We start from the raw sequence: 19,915 nt of genomic DNA on the forward strand, positions 1-19,915 counted from the left end.
TATTCCATAGTTACATAAAATCCCCTCAAAATTCTAAATAATATTTAAAAATATATATTATTAAACAAATAATATTACATTGATTTTCCTGAAAAAAATTAAGTTACATTTCAAGGCTTCATATTGTCATTTTGTATTCATACTGTCCAGATCTGTCCCACACTTGCACTTTCTGCTGACTACAAAAGAGGAATGAGGTGAAATAAGTTTAGATGTGACATCTGTTGGAGTAATATTGCGTAATATGTAAATTAACCTATTTAATATAAACTATTTCATCACAACATGAGATATTTAGACTATAGTGACTATTTTAAACACTTAAATCAATATTTTTTTTCCCCCACAAGTCAAAGTCTAACATTTTCCAGTAATAAATAAATCTGTAAAGGTAAATCAGAATAAACAGCTTGAATGTGCTCACCTGATACTGAATATTTCATATAGAAAACTGCACATGTGTTTATGATCTCATGCCACATCATTACTAATAGATGCTGAGTCTTAAGGAGGTGCAGTACAGTCTCATCCATATTTCATGAGGAATCTCCGGGTGCTTCCTGCTCAATGCAAACAGACCAGACCTTACACAGCAACAATGATGAACAACTCTCCGTCCTGGAAATATGATTTCACAAGCATAACAGTACAATAATTCATCAATATTATTAGACAATATTGGGCCTATATTTGGTATTAAAATGCATTCGATTTAATAACAAATGTAAAATATATTGTTTCATTTTTATTTATTATAATGTTTTATTGATTGAAAGTGTAATCGTGAAATGATATCAAAGACCTTCCGGATTTCCATCAATAAATTCATATATGATTTGTAATGCAGAAAATGAATGATTGGCAGCTGATGGCAAAACTACAGCTAATTATCAGCAGAGATGAGGAGGTGAGGATATTTGTAAGCTGTATGTAATCCAAAAGCACACAAACCAAGATAATCCAACATAGGAAACATAAATCCGATGATGATGATGATGATGATGATGATCAAACAGGGGGAACAAGGAAAGCGACACACTAGGGCTGAATCTGAAATCGCCCCCTAAACCCTCATTCACTATTCCCTACGTTAGTCCACTAATACAGTTCACTTGTGAGCGCATTCGGACAGCCGTTGCGCGTACATTGTATTATTGCGGTGCATTGTGGGATTGAATGAGTGCACTCAATAACGTCCACTATGGTTTCCTCAAATAATGCCCTATTTGAGGGCATGGGGCGATTTCAGATTCAGCCTGAAACACAAGGGTATAAGTATTTACATATAAAAAGACTAACAAGGAACAGGTGATGGTGATTATTTGTAACCATAGAAACTAAAAAAGGGTAACTATGGAGACAAAAACATTACAGGAACAAACCACAAGAGAACACAGGCACAGCGAGACAAAAGAATATAAACATAAAAGTCCTGAAACATAAAACACAGGGGAATCATGACACTAATTGAATGATAATATTTATTCATTTTAATTAATCATATTTAAAGAATGAAATATGCACTTACAGTAAGTAAATGGGTTAAATTAATACACCCTATTATGTTTTTTTATGAGGGTTTTATGGCTTGAGCAACTTAATAAAACCAACATTTGAAGAATGATCCTTCCTATAAGTGAGATTTGACAGAACTAAGCATGAAATAACAGGTAATAAGTTCTAATAATAATATTTTTTTTATTAAAAAGTATTCGATTTAATTACATTTTATTCAAATGTAAAATTATTAAAACATATTACATTTTACTAATATTTTGTTAGATTTTTAATTTATTTTTATAATGTTTTATTGATTGAAAACGTAATAATGTAAATAGACATTCCACATTTAAATCCATCAACAAAAACAACAACAACAACTACAACAAAAAAAAAGATTTGTAATACATCTGATGGGAAAATCTACTGCTAATTGAATGATAATTTCTACAGATTATAATATTAAATGCAATCTGCAATGTTAGTATTATATTACAATAATGTTATTATATTTAATCAAGGGGATGGGGGGTGTGTGGGGGGGGGGGGGGGGGGGTGTTGATGGTCAGATTTGTGTTAAAAAAATGTAACACAATTTTTTTGGATAGAGGATTGTTGTGAAATGTATCTATAATTATGTATTGATGTAAATATTTGTTTATATGGGATAAAATGAGATTCAGGTATGGTTCATGGCTGACGGTAATAAGTGTGTAAATGACTGCAGGTGTATGCTTGGTAACACATGGCACTGATGAAGGGTTGAACACTCTTGCACTTTTTTGCACTTTATTTGTGGCCTCTGGACAATACAATCATGTGAGCTTTTTGGCCTATATTTGTGTGTGGATCTTTTTTCTGATTATTACATTTAAAGAATGAATAAATATACACCATCCCAACAGTATGCTAATGGTTTAAATTAATACACCCTATTATGTGTTTTTTTTTATAATTTTTTTAATTATTGGCTTGAACAACTTAATAAAACCCACAGCTGAAGAATTATCATTCCTGTAAATGAGATTTGAATAATACCAGTAAATACTAAATACCAGATAGCAGAGTGAATATAAAAATGTATTAGATTTAATTACATTTTATTCAAATGTAAAATTAAGCTATTAAAAATGTATTACATTTTACTATTTTTAAATGTGTATTTATTATTGTGTGCAGTGTGTATGCAGATGGTATCATAAGCAGTATATTTAACATACTATATTATTAATTACAATATGCAATGTTTTAATAGCCTAAATAATAAATTATTGTCATATTTAAATAAATATACAGTAACAGTATTAGGAGAATTTTTTTTATTTAATAATTATGAAGATGTTTATGTATTGATCAAGTTAATTCATCCCACACTTGACATAAATAATTCATAACTGCCTGTAAGTGTTGATTCGCTGCTCGTGAGTCCAGCCCTCCGCGCGCTCAATCGCACCTGCTCTCCATGCGCTCCTGAGCCGCTCCACACACACACACACACACACCGGGCGAAACACGCGATGATCAGTGAGTACAACTTCTATCTGTCAACCTCAATATCACATCTCCATGATCATAGCGAGCATGATTGACTGAACATCTTTTCCATGACTTAAAAGCCTCAGTGGGAATCCTGACACAAAGGATGAGGCGTTGCTGAAACAAAGGAAAGTGATTTACGCGCGATGCCGAAACGCTCCCAGATCCGCGACATTATTCAATCCCATTCCCAGCAGATGTTTCCAGCTTTGTTTCGCTTTCCTCGAAGTGATGTGAGCCTGAAGCTGATGAGAGTGCGATGGTTGGTTGGGTGGGGAGAGTAGAGAGAGTAAGGCGTGCTCGAGCATCATCATCATCATCATCATCATCATCACCTCTTGGCTTTGAACCATTTACTTATTCTAAAGAAACAAACACTCAGAGAGCAGCGAGAATGTAGTCCGTTGTAGTCTCTGGTTTGTGTGTATATTGTTAGGATAGCTTTATTTGACACTGATACGGAAAGCCCTTCTGGACCATCATGAAATTCCCGTTAGAGAGTCCAAGGAAAAAGGTGAACTGGGATCCTGAGCAAGGTTAGTTGTGTCAGATTGTTATTTCACTCAACTACTGCTTTTTTATTTAGGACATCTTTTACTCTTTCAATAAGAAATAACTTTAGATTGGTTTGATAGATTGTCACTGTTATTTAAAAAAATCTATATATCTGTCTTGCATTTGTATTGGCTAATCATCAGATTTTTGCTTAAGAAAAGTGAGCATTTGGCGCTTTGAGAGGAAACATCTGAAGTGCTTTTCCTGGAAAAATCCGTCGTGTAATCAGTGATAATTAGCTGGATTGATATAGATATATTTCATAGCATACTCTATTCACACACACACACACACACACACACACACACACACACACACACACACACACACACACACACACACACACACACACACACACACACACACACACACACGTACATATATTCAAATTCATTTAAAAGTCTCAAAAATAAGTTTTAATCTCTATATGTGTTTATGCTTCTTCTGTTTTCATTGCATTACTCATTGGAATTTTCATGGACACATCCATAACAGTTTCTATACTTTATTGGATATTGATTTGTGCGGGCTGGGCTGACAGGTTCCATATCTCTGAGCAGATAGAGTGACATAGGTGTCCTTGAGTCCAAAATTATGGATGTTCAAGTGCATTTATTGATTTTTTAGGCAATGCCTGACTGTAAAAATCGACAGAGAAATGTGCACATGCATGTTCGGTTTATTGAATCGATAAGTGTAATCCATGTGGTGTTTGATGAATCCCAAACTTGCACCATTTTCTGTTTCATTTTTACAAAGGGACTGATGGAACACTGTAGTGAAGCAGGCGAGGGGGCGGAGTCTGCATAAATTATGGGGTGGTTTGAGCATTACATCACTCTGACTCACAGGCTCCGCCCACTGTCCCCCACAAAGGGAGCTCTGAATGTTTTTAACGGGGTGAAACGCATCAGTGACTCTCACAGGGCTCTGCCACCCTCCAAATCATATTATACATTCCATCTGACAGCTAATGTGCTCGTCTAGCAGAGATCATCAGTCTGTTAAAGACTGAAGGACTGAATCTCACCTTGGTATTCACTCGTTCATGAGTGATAATGCTGTCTCATCCGTCTGTTAGAAAGCATTCACCTCGTTCATGAGTGATAAATACACTAGGCATACAAAATCACCTTAGAAAAAGAGATGAAAGAATAGATTAGAATACTTATTTCTGCACCGGTTTGTGTCATGAAAACCCAGAAGAATTACAAAGAATATTCTCTGTATCTCAGTTGTTTCTTCTAGCATTGAGATTCGATCAATCGATCGTGTCACGTTTTGGGTTTTGTTTCTTGTCATTGTCATGTTTCTGTGTCTTGTCATGTGATTCCCTGTTTGTCATGTGATCCCGCCATGTGTCTTGTCATTGGTTAATCGTCTGATCATTGCTCACAGGTGTTCCTTGTCTTGTAATTAGTCTGTGTATTTAAGTCCTCATGTTTGCCATGTGTCTGTTGAGTATTAAATGTTTCCTGTCAATGTTCTTGTTCTTGTTGTGAGTTTCCAGTTTCATGTCTCGTCATGCCTTTGTTTTATGTTTGATCACATTTCGTTAATAAATTGTATTTGGGTTCTCACTTCAACTTGCCTCCAGTGGACTAAGTCATTACAGATTGATTGAACAATCAATCGATCAATCAATCAATCAATCAATCAATCAATCAATCAATCAATCAATCAATCAATCAATCAATCAACCAATCAATCAATCAATCACTATCTATCTAATATTTCAAATTTTCTGTCTATCTATCCATCCATCCATACTTTTTATTATTTATAAATGTTTTTTTTAAACTTTATTTTCAATGGTCATTTATAAAAATACTGAAATACAATTATTATTATTAAACATTACTAAAAGCAGGTGACGAGGGAGGACAGGTGGGTCAAATGAATCAATAATCAGGTAACAAGGTGGGCGGGGCTAGACAATCGACAGGAGAGCACATGACACAAGGAAACGCATGACAAGCCTTGTGCTCACACCAAACATGACGAAACAGGAGCGTCAGAGCTCTGTCACAGAACCAAGAAATACACTTATTTTCAGGCTGTTGTTGAAAATAAGAACTTGTTCTTAAAGGGTTAGTTCACCCAAAAATGAAGATTCTGTCAGTAATTACTCGCCCTCATGTTGTTCCAACCCCATAAGACTTTCGTTCATCTTCGCAACACAAATTAAGATATTTTTGAGTAAATCTGAGAGCTGTCTCACTCCTCCATAGGCTTCTAGGTAATCGAGATCTGCCATCCCAGAAAAGTTAGTAAAGACATCGTTAAAATAGTCCAAGTGACTACAGTGGCTCAACCTTAAGTTTCTCAAGCGACGAGAATACTTTTTGTGCGCAAAAAACAAACAAGAACTGTCAGAACAGAGGCTCGCTATTGGCCGACGCTGGTCATGTGTGTGATGCGTGTGATGCTGGCCAATAGTGAGCCTCCGTTCTGACGTACAACCCAGAAGCGCTGCGCTGTTACACTACGTGAACTCACTCAGAGGAACACAGAAGAAAATGAAGAGTTGAATAAAGTCATTATTTTGAATAAAGTCTCGTCGCTTGATAAACTTAAGGTTGAGCCACTGTAGTCACTTGGACTATTTTAACGATGTCTTTACTAACTTTTCTGGGATGGCAGATCTCGATTACCTAGAAGCCTATGGAGGAGTGAGACAGCTCTCAGATTTAATCAAAAATATCTTAATTTGTGTTGAAGATGAACGAGAGACTTAAGGGGTTGGAACAACATGAGGGAGAGTGATTACTGACAGAATTTCATTTTTGGGTGAACTAACCCTTTAAGTGACTCGCCTGATTAAATAAAGGTTAATAATGTCTTCTCTGTCTCTTTCTCAGTGGCTGTTCAGACAAACATCGTCCCTGTGAAGAAGGTTGAGTCCGGTGCGGTTCAGGCGAGTCTGGTTCAGGTCATGCAGAACCCGCTGGGCTGCGAGGTCCAAGCGAACGCTCACTGCTCTCTCCCGCGCCTCTCCATCTCGTCCCGCTCCGCCAGCGCTCTCACCGGGATGGACTCGGGAGCGGACGGCTCGGATCTGCACTCCGTCATGAAGTGGAAGACGGTGCTGGCCGTGTTCGTGATGGTGGTGTCGTACCTGGTGTGCGGCGGGCTGGCGTTTCGGGCGCTGGAACAACCCTTCGAGAGTAACCAGAAGGACAGCATCACTCAGGAGAAGGCCCTGTTTCTGAAGAGGAACCCCTGCGTTTCTCCAGCGGAGCTCGAGGACCTCATCAAGGTCAGATCACGTCTGTGGAGGACACACAGGGATATTCACATTATTTAGGAGTTATCATATAATACATGGAAAAATGCCTAGATCATACTTCAGTGTATACTATAAGTATAAGAAAAGGTTTTTGAAAGAAGTCTCTTCTGCTCATCAAGCATGCATTGCATTCATAAAACAGAAATATTGTTAAAAATTATTACAATTTAAAATGCTGGTTTTCTATTTTAATATACTTTAAAATATAATTTATTTATGTGAGGCAAAGCTGAATTTTCAGCATCATTACTCCAGTCTTCAGTGCATGATCCTTCAGAAATAATTTTATAAAATATAAAAGTATATATTTTTTTTTCTTTCTTTTTTTATATATATTTTTCTATTTTTTAATGATGAATAATCCATTAAAATATTTTTTTATACAATTATTTTTATATAAAGAAAATGTGTATATATACGCACTTTCATATTATATTTAATATATACATTATTTTTATTTTATTTTATATAATTTCCATTATTCACAATGGTCATTTTCAAATAATACTGTAATATAATGATTTTTACCATAATGTATTCAAATAACTTCAATAACTTCAATAAAAGCTCCTTTTTAGACATTATCATAATGAAGATTTTGGGAGAAAATAAGCTTAATTCTCATGAAAACAATTTCACAATGCAAAAAGGCCCTAAAAAAAATTTTTTTTCTCCCCCTCCATTTATTTTTGGGGCAAAATATGACTCTTGAGAAGTTTTTGCGAGATTTACCTTTACAATGTTAGTTGGTTGTGAAAAGCTGAGACATAAAAATACTTCATCTACATATTTTAGAAAGCGTTCAGAATGATAAAACAGGGTGGCATTTAAAGAACCGTTCATTGTAAAGGCTTCTTAAGGGATACTCTAACCGTTGGGTGTTTGAAGACTCAAAACAAGCCGTTTCCAGCGATGGTGAGCATCAGAAAAAATAAGAATAACAACAACAACCTTCCCGTCTCTGCTGTTTGCTCCGGCCGGCGCTGAGCTCTGATTGATCAGTAAATGTCATTCCAAGACAGACATGAAATCCCTCTGGGCATCAGCAGGATTATCAACAGCAGAAACTCACTGTAGGCTGAAGTGTGTGTAACGTGATAAAGCACCAGCACGAGGTGTTACATAACATTTCTCACAGATACAGAGAGCAAATGTGTTCAATCTCTCCTTCAATTAAAGCTTTGCTTTGATTTCTCACATCACATCCTACACAGACAACCAGGGAATTACTGGAAGAGTGGATGAGATCAAACATTCTTTGTTCAGTTTAGTATGTATGATCACATAAACACTCAGAAAAAAAGGTACAAAAGCTGTCACTGGGGCAGTACCTTTTCAAAAGGTGAACCTTTATACCTTAATTAACCCTAAAAGGTGCATATTAGTACTTTTAAAGGTACATATTAGTACTATATTAATATTAGTACTATATTAGTACTTTTAAAGGTGCAAATTAGTATTAGTACTTTTAAAGGTACATATTAGTACTATATTAGTACTTTTAAAGGTACATATTAATACTATATTAGTCCTTTTAAAGGTGCATATTAGTACTATATTAGTACTTTTAAAGGTGCAAATTAGTACTATATTAGTACTTTTAAAGGTGCAAATTAGTACTATATTAGTACTTTTAAAGGTGCATATTAGTACTATATTAGTACTATATTAGTACTTTTAAAGGTGCAAATTAGTACTATATTAGTACTTTTAAAGGTGCATATTAGTACTATATTAGTACTTTTAAAGGTACATATTAATACTATATTAGTCCTTTTAAAGGTGCATATTAGTACTATATTAGTACTTTTAAAGGTGCATATTAGTACTATATTAGTACTTTTAAAGGTGCATATTAGTACTATATTAGTACTTTTAAAGGTACATATTAGTACTATATTAGTCCTTTTAAAGGTGCATATTAGTACTATATTAGTACTATATTAGTACTTTTAAAGGTACATATTAGTACTATATTAGTACTTTTAAAGGTACATATTAGTACTATATTAGTCCTTTTAAAGGTGCATATTAGTACTATATTAGTACTATATTAGTTCTTTTAAAGGTACATATTAGTACTTTTAGAGGTGCATATTAGTACCATTTGAAAGAGTAATGCCACAGTGACAGCTTTTGTACCTTTTTCTTCTCTCTCGAGACTCGAGAGTGTACTAAGACATGCTGGAAAACTTTATTGTTCATTGTTACTTCATGAACAGCTTTATTGTAAAGCCAAGAATTACAATATCATCTAAAATTAGACTTTCATCTCAAGGTTATTCAAGGCTCACAGATGCAAGCGATTCCATGTGAACGAGTGTCCAGGGATCTATCATAACAAGGACGCAGATGGTCACTATCAAAACAGATCGCAGTTCAGTGGTTGTGCTTGAAATACTAGCAAACTTGCAGCAAACTGCGTACTTTATTGCATACTGTCGGCCAGTCATTATGCAGCAGTATTCAGTGTGTAAATGTTTCAAACAGTAGTATGCCAAACTAATGGTTATTATCGTTAACTAAACCAAAAACCATAAAAACTTGAAACGGAAATAAATTAAAACGTTAAAAAAAAGAAAAATCCAGCCAGTTGCTAAGGCAACATTTCTCATTTTCATTTAGTTTAACTTGAAGTTCTAAAATAAATAAAATAAAATAAATAAAAACTATATAGACGAATATAAAAACGAATAAAAAGTACAAAAACACATAAAAAAGTACAAGTCAGAAAATTAAAAAGATATGTATAAAATAGTATAATAGTATATCAATATTACTAAAATAGCTCTGTCACATGACCACATCACATTTAGGGCCAGATTTATTACACAGGGCAAATTAGCGTGAGAGCGCAATCCCATAAAAGAGCCGATATGGGAATAGAAAGTTCTGCGCGAGATCTACTGACGAACACAGACGCAGCCGGATCATTTCCATAAAGACTAATGGCGCAAATACCAGTAAACTGACTCACACAAACTACAGTAAATCGGCTTGTGGGCTTCATTAAAATACTCTCCTCCAATCAATCTAGCGTCTGAAAGGGAAACAGCTACGCAAATACATATGCAATAATATCAGATGCAAAAATAACCCTGTTCTTGCCTTTTCAGCGAGTAAATGTCCTCACAGTGGATTTTAAACGGCAAATGAGGGTTTGCGCTGGAACGAGCTGTTAGTAAATCTGCTCCTAAATGTTTAAATCATCCCTTGTGCTCACGTGATCATTCTACAGTCTGACCTAGTTTTAGTTTTCACTCAAAAACCTGACAATACTGCATGCGTGAGTGATCAGATCTCACATTACACGCCTACATCCTTCTTCATTTCTGTCCTCTTTGAGTCATTTGTGACTCAAATGTGCCCTACATCTTCTAATTAAGCTCATGCAAAAAAAAAAAAAAGAGAAGAAATCAATTCTCCATTTCCAGCCAAGACAGTTGAAACAGACCCCTCGACGTGGTGTTTAGGGAATAGGCTCTGAGGTAATCAATTATTTATTGTTTGGCTCAATAAAGGCAGAATCTCCTGAGAGAAAAGCCTTGCTGGAGCTTTCAGTCGTCCTCATCGTCCACACCTGTCCATACTGAAACTGCCCACCGAACAGGACAATCACAAACCCTGGAAAGCCTGCAATTATGTATTTTTTTGTTGAGTATCATATTTGATACATCAGGCTTTTATGGCTCATATAGTAAGATATTGTGAGAATATGTGGGGAAAAACACCTCGGTTTTATTCAGAGGCGCAAAATGAGCAAAAATATGAAATTTGAGGCAGATGCTGATATTTATGGACAAAAAATAAGGTTAAAATTTTAAAGCGTGTAATGCAAATTACAAATATAGTAGACTACTTACATAAAATGCATATAAATATCAGTCGTCGCTCTAAATCTGCTAATAATATGTCTTAGTAAGATGATATGTAAATGCTAAGTTTTATGATCAAATATCTGTAGTTTTAAAACATATAATGCAATGCAATACAATGATGATTGAGAGATGAACAAATAATCCTTCCTCAAAAGCCTGATGATCATATTTGAGACTCACATTTGAACATGATTTTACAAAAAATAAAAATAAATTATGTTTGGATAATTAAGTAAACCGAAGTTGCTTCGGTCCAGTAAGTGTTGATCTTGAAATATTACAAATAATATCAAAGTTATTTTGACGTTTACTTGATAAATATCTACTTTCACAGCAGAAAGACACGTGAAGCACAAGCTAAGATGGATGTTTGTACAATTACACTAAAAGACAATCAGTATCAATCAGAGGACAGAAGGACTGTTGTAGATGGTCTGCAAAGGCTTTTCAGCAAAGTTTTGATCAATGCAATATCAACCCAACCATGTGGTTCCAAAACGAACATTTTGTAGGGCATGTAAAGCATCTTAATGTTGCAGATTCGGCTTGAAAAAGCCTTTAAACCCACATTTAATCTCACCAGAATTAGATGCCAGTCATGTTGGCATGTCTCTGTCCTGTCATGCGAGACCAGGTGTTGTTGTTCTTGGCTGTCAGCAGGACTGACTCAAACACTTGGCAAATCCTACCGGAGCAGAAGAAATATTACTCAGACTTCATAGTTTTCTTGCTGACAGCATGTTGTTTTGTTGTGTTTTTCTCTCTGCTACACTCTTAAAAAAAAGGTTCTAAGGGGTGTTTTGCAGCGATGCCATAGAAGAAGCATTTTTCAGTGACCAGTTCTTAAAATAAGGATTCTTAGTATTAAGAATCTAAAGAACCTTCTTTTCACTATAAAGACCCTTTATGGAATGTAAAGCTTCAATGGATGTTAAAGTCCCCCTGTGGTTAATAATTGTATCCCTTAAAACTCATCTTTGATCACCAAAACGACTCATATAAACATCCCTGGGAAAAAAATTATTCATGCCTTAAAATATCTTGAAGGGGTGGTATAATGCCCTTTTCACAAGATGTTAAATAAGTCTTTGATGTCCCCAGAGTTTGTATGTGAAGTTTTAGCTCAAAATACCCCACAGATATTTTTATAAAGCATGTTAAAATGGTCACTTTTTGAGGGTGAGCAAAAACACACCGTTTTGTGTCTGTCCCTTTAAATGCAAATGAGCTGCTGCTCCCGGAACAGAGGGCGGAGCTTCAAGAGCTCGTGTCCTTTTACCTCACACACACATGCACTGAAAATGTTCAAACCGGAGTCAGACAATGATGGAGAGAATCAAGAAGAAGTGACAACATGTAGAAGCAACAGGACATTTCTGAATGGTTAGTTGATGAATTTATGTAGCTGATGTGGAGTTATCTTCTAGTCATTGATTAGCATATTCTGTCTTGATAATCTATAAATCACGTTCTGGGGGCGGGGTTTATGTAAATTCTAGGGTTGGTGATGTCACTAACCCGGGAGGAATGTCATGTAGTCTCTACCAGCCGTTTGTTGTAGTCCTTAAAAAGCGATCACACGTTGATCTGATTGGTTACAAGGTAGTTTGTGACGTCAGAAACACCAGCAATTTCAAACCGTGTTTTTGAGACTGTCTTTGGTTCACTGCAGTTTTAAGGAGAAAATACTCAGCAATGGTGTCGAATTTACATATTTCTCTTAAAGCATATTAAAAACCACCACACTGACTTATAAACAACATTAAAAGCTTGATTTTCACCACAGGGGGACTTGTCTTCACTTAACCATCGATCCCAGCTCTTTATGTTAAAGAGTGTATCTGACTTATTGTAATAGTTTTAAATGGATTTATTGCTGATCGTTAATTTCTGTTAAAAAAAACGTTTTTTTTTTTGTTTGTTTTTTTTGGGTACAAAAACATCTTGTACTGCTTAACGATTAAAGCAAGATTTGAGTGGATATCATAAAGACAGCATTACCAGAGTCTGCTCAGGACTTACCGATATATTGACTAAATTTACTCAGCATAACCCATTTATACTATTCCTAAAAATACTTTAGGATGAGTCACAAAGCCTGATCAGATTACTGACAGACGGAGCCCATTGATTTTCAATGCAGGTTTTTCAGCCACATAAACTCAAAGCGGTGGGCTTTACATCACATCAGGCACTTAGCAAGTCTGATCAGGATTTTTGTGAATTATTTTCTTAAAAATTCGTAGTTCTTGGAGTGGCTGACATTGTGCAAGGTGACTTGGAGAAGGTGGCTTTTTTAAATTATTTCCTAATCAGACTTTTTCTGTAAATTTAGGGCATTTTCCCTCATCATCTGCGCCTGTCTTGTGTGGTGTGCCCCAGGGATCCATTTTGGGACCTTTATTGTTTTCCCTTTATATGCTTCCCTCAGCCCACATTTTTCAAAAATACAAAAATACAATTCGCTGTTTTGCAGACCATTCTCAGTTTAACCTTCCAATATGGCTTGACACCAGTTTCATTCGATGTGTTATTGAAATGTGTAAATGATATCAAGAGGTGGATGACAAATACTTTTCTGCAGCTAAATGAGGATAAAACAGGTTTTAATTCTAGGTTGTCCTGCAAATTCCTCCCCTGCTCTGGAAGCCCAGTTAGGTCCTCTCTCAACCAATGTACGCAAACAAATTAAAAACCTTGGAGTGATCTTTGACTCTTCACTATTTTTTCATAAACAAATTAGTGCTGTTATAAGAGGAAGCTTTTTCCATTTGAGATGTATCGCAAAGTTGAAACATCTTCTTTCAGGCAAAGATTTAGAAGTTGTGATTAATGCATTTCTAACATCATGATGTTATAAATCTTTATTATCACGATTGCAAGTTGTTCACAATGCGGCAGCAAGACTTTTGACTGGGTCTAAAAGAGGGACCGTATATACCCTATTTTAGCATCTTTTTTAAATACAGCACTTTGGATCGATTCATTTTGTGTTTAAATTTACTCTATAAATAAATTGTAATATTGTTAGATGGCATCAGATGGCATTTAATATTCAGAGATTTCTATCTGCATCTTGCACACATTTCTGTGTGTCTAGTCCAAATTAGACTTCAAGAAATTAGCCGTTTGATTCCCTGTAAGTATCCGGTCTACTTACTATAATAGTAATGCTTCCAAAATGGCCATTTGAGTCTTTTTCTCCATGTGCATCTTTTCCCAGCATGCAGTAGACGCGGTCAGCGCTGGAGTGAGTCCCATAGGAGACACGTCCTATAACTCGAGCCACTGGGATCTCGGCAGCGCTTTCTTCTTCGCTGGGACCGTCATCACCACGATAGGTGAAATAAACGAACCTTCAAACATCGCAAAATATAATCTCTGATTGAGTTGAAACTCAATACAGAAAATAACAAACTAAATAAAATGTGCAGTAAAGTTCATACTTTGCTACTATACAAAATTGGGTTTATAATATTTGAAATGATGCACTGCAAACTAACTGTTGAAGCACTGAAATTACTAACTGGAAATAAATCAAAACTAAAACTAGAATGAGGATGAGAATAAAAGTAAACTTGACTTTGACCAAAAATGCATACTGATTTCTCAAAGGCCCTGTTTACACCTGGTATTAAAGGGGAACTATGCAGTTTTTTTTAGCTTAATTTACCTTAACTGAACAGCTTCGGAGTCATATGACTTTTTTCGGGTTGAATGGTGGGCGTCTCGCTTCCCTTTACTGCACTGCACTCATACATTTATATGCTAGCCTTCTGTGTATCATACATACCTCAGTGGACATGTCTCTGTGCGTTCACCGGCGTCTTTGAAAACAAATGCACATGACCAGAGGGAGAAGATGGGAGGGGGGAGAGTCGCCAACGAGTTTTTACGACAGTGTTGTCAATTATCTATTCCGAAGCTGTAGGGGGAGCTCTATAGAGAAACCCGTGAGCAAAAAGCGTGCAAAAAGCTGCATAGCGCCGCTTTAAGATGCATTTTGGTCGATCGGATCACAAGAAGACGACGCTAAATACAGGTGTAAATGGGGTCTAAAACGTGAGCTTGTCCACTTTCACTTTCGTTTGTCCACTTTCACGAAAAAGGATTCGACCGGATTGATTTCATAATGTAAACGCTCATGTGGTCGAACAGCCACAAAAGACGCCTGCTCTCCTCCTTGTGACCTTATGAGTAAATATTAAGGGAAAAGCCATTCTCTCACCATTCCTGATTTCTAACACACACTCACAGTGTTCAGCTGGTCTTGTGGCTGTCAGAGCAGAAACGAAAGCTGCTCTGGTCACTTTCATATGTAAATATTGCTCAAGCTTATTTTGTCCATTAGATCGCAAGATCTGAAAAACCCCCATACATTTACCTGACCATAGACCCTCCCCTTGAAGAAATCAGGACAGAAGTGGTTGAAAGTGGACAGAAGAGACGGATTAAAACACCAGGTGTAAACACAGGTGATCCGATTGACCAAAACGCATCTTAATACCAGGTGTAAACAGGGCAAAAGCTCTTTAAAATGGGAACTGAGATTTGCACAGACAACTTTCTGCACAGATCTCCTCTCTTGTCCTTGTCTTAACTTCCCTTTTGTTCAACAATCAATAATTACTGCCATGTTCCCTCAATGAAACCCACCAATTGTCTCTCTCTGCATCTGTGAATAAATGCAGATTTAATACAGGGGGTCAACTAGAGCTGCTTGCATCAGAACCATTAAATAACCTCTTGTCTTCTCCGCCCACATCTGCAGGCTATGGAAACATCGCACCCAGCACTGAAGGCGGAAAGATTTTCTGCATCCTCTATGCCATATTTGGCATCCCTCTGTTTGGCTTCCTGTTGGCCGGGATTGGTGATCAACTAGGGACCATGTTTATGAAGAGCATCTTGAAGGTGGAAAAAGTTTTCAGGGTGAGTAGAATTACTTTTGAATGATCTACTTGGGATTTTTCAACTGCTTATTGGTTATATAAATATGTTAATTCACCTGAAATTTCTTCTGCCGCCATTCACAGCAAAAACACAAGCAAATCAGTCAGACCAAGATCCGCGTCACCTCCACCATACTCTTCATCATCGCTGGCTGCATTATTTTTGTCACCATCCCAGCTGTGATTTTCAAACACATCGAGGGATGGAGTACTTTAGAAGCCATATACTTTGTCGTCATCACTCTCACGACCGTCGGCATTGGAGATTATGTTGCAGGTATGAGCACCGAATACGACATTTCACATCATTTTACCTAGTAATCTCAAGGGTTGCTTAATTCTTATAGCTCAGCTGGTAGAGACACACAAATCATTGGTTTGATTCCTACACTCTTAAAATACAAAGGTTTCAAAAAGGCTTTTTTTTTTTTTTTTTTACGAATACCATAGGAGAACAATTCTTGTTTCCCCAAAAACCTTTCAATGAACAGTTCTTAAAGGGATACTCCACTTTAAAATGAAAATTCTGTCATCATATACTCACCCTCATGTTGTTTCAAACCTGTATGAATTTCTTTCTTCTGCTGAACAGAAAAGAAGATATTTAGAAGAATGTCAGTAACCAGACAGTTTTTGGTACCATTGACTTCCATAGTATATTTTTTTCCTACTGTGGAAGTCAATGGTACCAAACACTGTCTGGTTACTGACATTCTTCTAAATATCTTCCTTTCTGTTCAGCAGAAGAAAGAAATTCATACAAGTTTGAAACAACATGAGGGTGAGTAAATGATGACAGAATTTTCATTTTAAAGTGGAATATCCCTTTAAAAGAGCCTTTTTTCTTACTGTGAAGAACAGTTTAGAAATGCAAAGAACCTTTTTTCAATATGAAGAACCTTTCGTGCATTTGAAAGCTTTCATGGATGCGAAAGCTTCTTTATGGAACCATCAATGCCAATAAAGAACCTTTATGTTTAAAAGTGTAGTGAACTCATATATTCATATTAAATACACGGTAAATTGCTTTAGATTGAAAAATCTGCCAAATTACTACATTTTGGTGTCATATTTCACCTGACACCTTCTCAAAATACTTTTTCTGGCAATTTTGTGTCTTTCAACTAAGTTCAGGTCTTGATCTTTTGGCTGATATACAGGAGGCTATAAGACAAACGGTAATAATCTGTTTGATTATTTTAAAGGTGGAGATCGCAGAATAGAATACATGAAATGGTACAAGCCTCTGGTCTGGTTCTGGATTTTGGTGGGTCTGGCGTATTTCGCAGCGGTGCTCAGCATGATTGGAGACTGGCTCAGGGTTCTGTCCAAGAAAACAAAAGAGGAGGTATGAAATGTATATCATAGTAGATTAGAATGATGTCCAATATAAAATTAAGCATTGTTGTTCAAAGTCTTATTTACCTTTTCTACACATAAAACACATGAAAAATGAACAATGCTGTTTTACATTGACTTTAAATGGTAAAATATATAGCAAATGCTGTTTTATGTTTACTTTGGTAAAATGTTGCAAATGCTGATTCAAATTGTAAATAATTAACTTTAAATAGTACAATTTTGGCATATGCTGTTTTAGGTTTACTTAAAATGGTAAAAATGTATGGCAAATTCTGTTGTACATAGGGTTTAAATGGTACGGTAAATGAAGTTTAACATTGACTTTAAATGGTAAAATTAATGGCAAATTCTGTTGTACATTGGGTTGAAATGGTCATTTTTTGGCTAATGCTATTTTACATTGATTTTAAATGGTAAATTATGTTTTACATTGGCTTTAAATCATAATATTTTTGGTAAATGCTGTTTTACGTTTACTTAAAATGGTAAAAATGTATGGCAAATTCTGTTGTACATTGGGTTTAAATGGTAATTTTTTGGCTAATGCTGTTTCACATTGATTTTAAATGGTACATTATGTTTTACATTGGCTTTAAATTGTAATATTTTTGGCAAACGCTGTTTTAAGTTTACTTTACATGATAAACACTAATGGCAAATTCTGTTGTACATTGGGTTTAAATGGTAAAAATGTATGGCGAATTCCATTTTACGTTGACTTTAAATGGTAAATGCTGTTTTACATTGGCTTTAAGAAATGTGGTACCTTCGCCCACGTGATGCACATTACTGAATGGTTTGTAAATGTCACGCTCACAGTGCTCTCTATCATCCAATACAGGTTGGAGAGTTTAAGGCCCATGCGGCAGAATGGAAGGCAAACGTTCGAGCGGAGTTACGCGAGACGCGACGACGCCTCAGCGGCGAGATCCACGACAAACTTCAGCGGGCGGCCACCATCCGCAGCATGGAGCGCAGACGACTGGGTCTGGAGCAGCGCGCGCATTCGCTGGACATGCTGTCGCTCGAAAAACGGGCTGTGTTAGCTAGTCTGGATGCCGGGCGATTCAAGACGTCCTCGCAGGAGAGCATCGACACTAAACTGAACAACCTGCGACTGAAGGCGGAGTGTGGCGGTCAGCAGGTTTCCTCCGAGGAAAACTTCCTCAACCGCTTCGGTTCGCTCACCAAACTGGCCAAACGCAACAGGAGTAAAGATCTCCGCAGGAACATCCCAGAGGATGCAAACGGGGAGGGCGAAATCCTCAGCAGTAACAGCAGTAATGTCACGCTGGGAGAGGAGAGAAGAGAGGAGGAGGAGGAGGTGGAGGTGGAGGAGGAGAAAATAGCAGAGGCGAACACTGGCTTTACGTGTCTGCCTCACTTTCCTGAGGAACCCAAACAGCAGAACGGTTTCGCACCGGCCCAGGCCAAAGAACAAGAGCGAAATAAAAGACTCGAGCAGAAGGAGCATCAGCCGTAGGCAGACGACGACATGCACGGGAAGGCAAATGGCCGACGTCAGAAAATGTGCCTTTCTGTATTGTAAGCTGCGGCTCGACTCGTTACGATGAACCGCAGCTGATTTTCACTGTGACAAATGACAAGTGGCCAAAAAAAGGTGAAAAGAGCTCAAGGAACACACACTGACATCACCTTAAAGGGACAGTTCACCAAAAATGTGGGAATTCTGTCATTGTTTACTCAATCTCATGTTGTTCCAAACAAACATTTCATGACTTTCTTTCTTCAATGGAAATCCAAGAGAGCTGAGCTACAAAAATGACAAAAAAGCACCATAACAGTAGTCTATATGACTCGTATATGCTGCTTTGTGTGAGAAACAGATGGAAATTTCTGTGAAAGTTACTAACTGAAAACCTCTAAAATAATTTTTTTGGATTTTAGGTCTCAATGACGAGATACAGCAGAACAAATGACGTTTTATTGATCATTGATTTTGAAATTGGTGCTACATGTGCCATATTTCATTTGAACGAAGATTTCAACGAATAACACATTTTTTTGGAGCTTACAATGAATTATTTCATATCATTATTAATATGAAAAAGATCTCACTGGCATGGGGTTGAGTAAATAATGTCAGAATATTAAGTTTTTGGATGACCTATACCTTTAAAATAAGTTATTTATATTCTTTACAACACAAGGACTCTTCACAGGACAGTCAACAGAGACTTTTTGAAAGGCTTTTGCTGTTTTCAGGTGGATCATGGATCACTGAAAGCCTTTTATGCTGTAAATCGTGATGTCTTAAGAAAGAAAAATCTGCATGAATATCTTCTGCTGCTCAGATGAATCTGTCATCTATGATGTTTATGGAGGCAAATCATGAACTTTTTCGAAACACACAACAAATTTGGTTGAGAGACGTTCTCATTAACCTTTTTGATTGTGATGCCAGTTTCTACACAACAGTGACTTCAAATCTGTCCGTTAAATGCTTCGCTCACACTGAAGTCTACTAACATATCAATCCCCTCTTTGGTGATAAACAGAACGACTGGGGTCAAAGCCATATTGATGACAACAAATCAACAAGAGTGAAACATTTTTTTAAATGAAGACAAAAATTACATTAATGAGCAGATTCTGCTGCATTTGAGACAAGCAGGTCACATTCATAAAGCATGGCTTAAATGTCCAAATACTTTATTATAATACGCTGTAAATCACAAAAAGCCACTATTATTCCATTATTGCCATAACACAGCCTGATTTGTTGTTATATTATCACCTGATATAAGTTCACATTGATTTTATGCCCACAGAACAATGTCTTCCAAAGTAAAAAGTCAAGTGTGGATGTAAAACATGTAAAA

General features: G+C 36.5%; 1 protein-coding gene across 2 annotated transcripts; it reads left to right on the forward strand.

Annotated features, from left to right (window-relative positions):
* The first annotated feature begins 2,745 nt into the window (after positions 1 to 2,745).
* Positions 2,746 to 19,634, forward strand: kcnk10b (potassium channel, subfamily K, member 10b). Of its 2 annotated transcripts, XM_082143789.1 has the most exons (8): positions 2,746 to 3,024; positions 3,117 to 3,572; positions 6,453 to 6,850; positions 13,982 to 14,099; positions 15,530 to 15,690; positions 15,795 to 15,987; positions 16,916 to 17,058; positions 17,914 to 19,634. In XM_082143789.1, the coding sequence occupies exons 2-8, from the start codon at positions 3,518 to 3,520 to the stop codon at positions 18,553 to 18,555; spliced, it is 1,710 nt and encodes a 569-aa protein (XP_081999915.1). In that variant the 5' UTR covers positions 2,746 to 3,024; positions 3,117 to 3,517; the 3' UTR covers positions 18,556 to 19,634. The 2 variants fall into 2 exon arrangements, with proteins under 2 accessions (XP_081999915.1, XP_081999916.1); XM_082143790.1 differs by lacking the exon at positions 3,117 to 3,572 and having other exon boundaries at positions 2,959 to 3,024.
* The last annotated feature ends 281 nt before the right edge of the window (positions 19,635 to 19,915 follow it).

Source organism: Leuciscus leuciscus (genome assembly GCF_965113295.1).
Source record: "Leuciscus leuciscus genome assembly, chromosome: 17".
Classification (NCBI taxonomy): Eukaryota; Metazoa; Chordata; class Actinopteri; order Cypriniformes; family Leuciscidae; genus Leuciscus; species Leuciscus leuciscus.

Excerpts from the sequence above, each read along its gene's own strand:
- kcnk10b (XM_082143789.1), top strand. The coding sequence starts at position 3,518 with ATGAAATTCCCGTTAGAGAGTCCAAGGAAAAAGGTGAACTGGGATCCT. Across the intron at positions 6,851-13,981 it reads AGCTCGAGGACCTCATCAAG|CATGCAGTAGACGCGGTCAG; the intron begins GTCAGATCACGT and ends ATCTTTTCCCAG. Across the intron at positions 14,100-15,529 it reads GACCGTCATCACCACGATAG|GCTATGGAAACATCGCACCC; the intron begins GTGAAATAAACG and ends CCACATCTGCAG.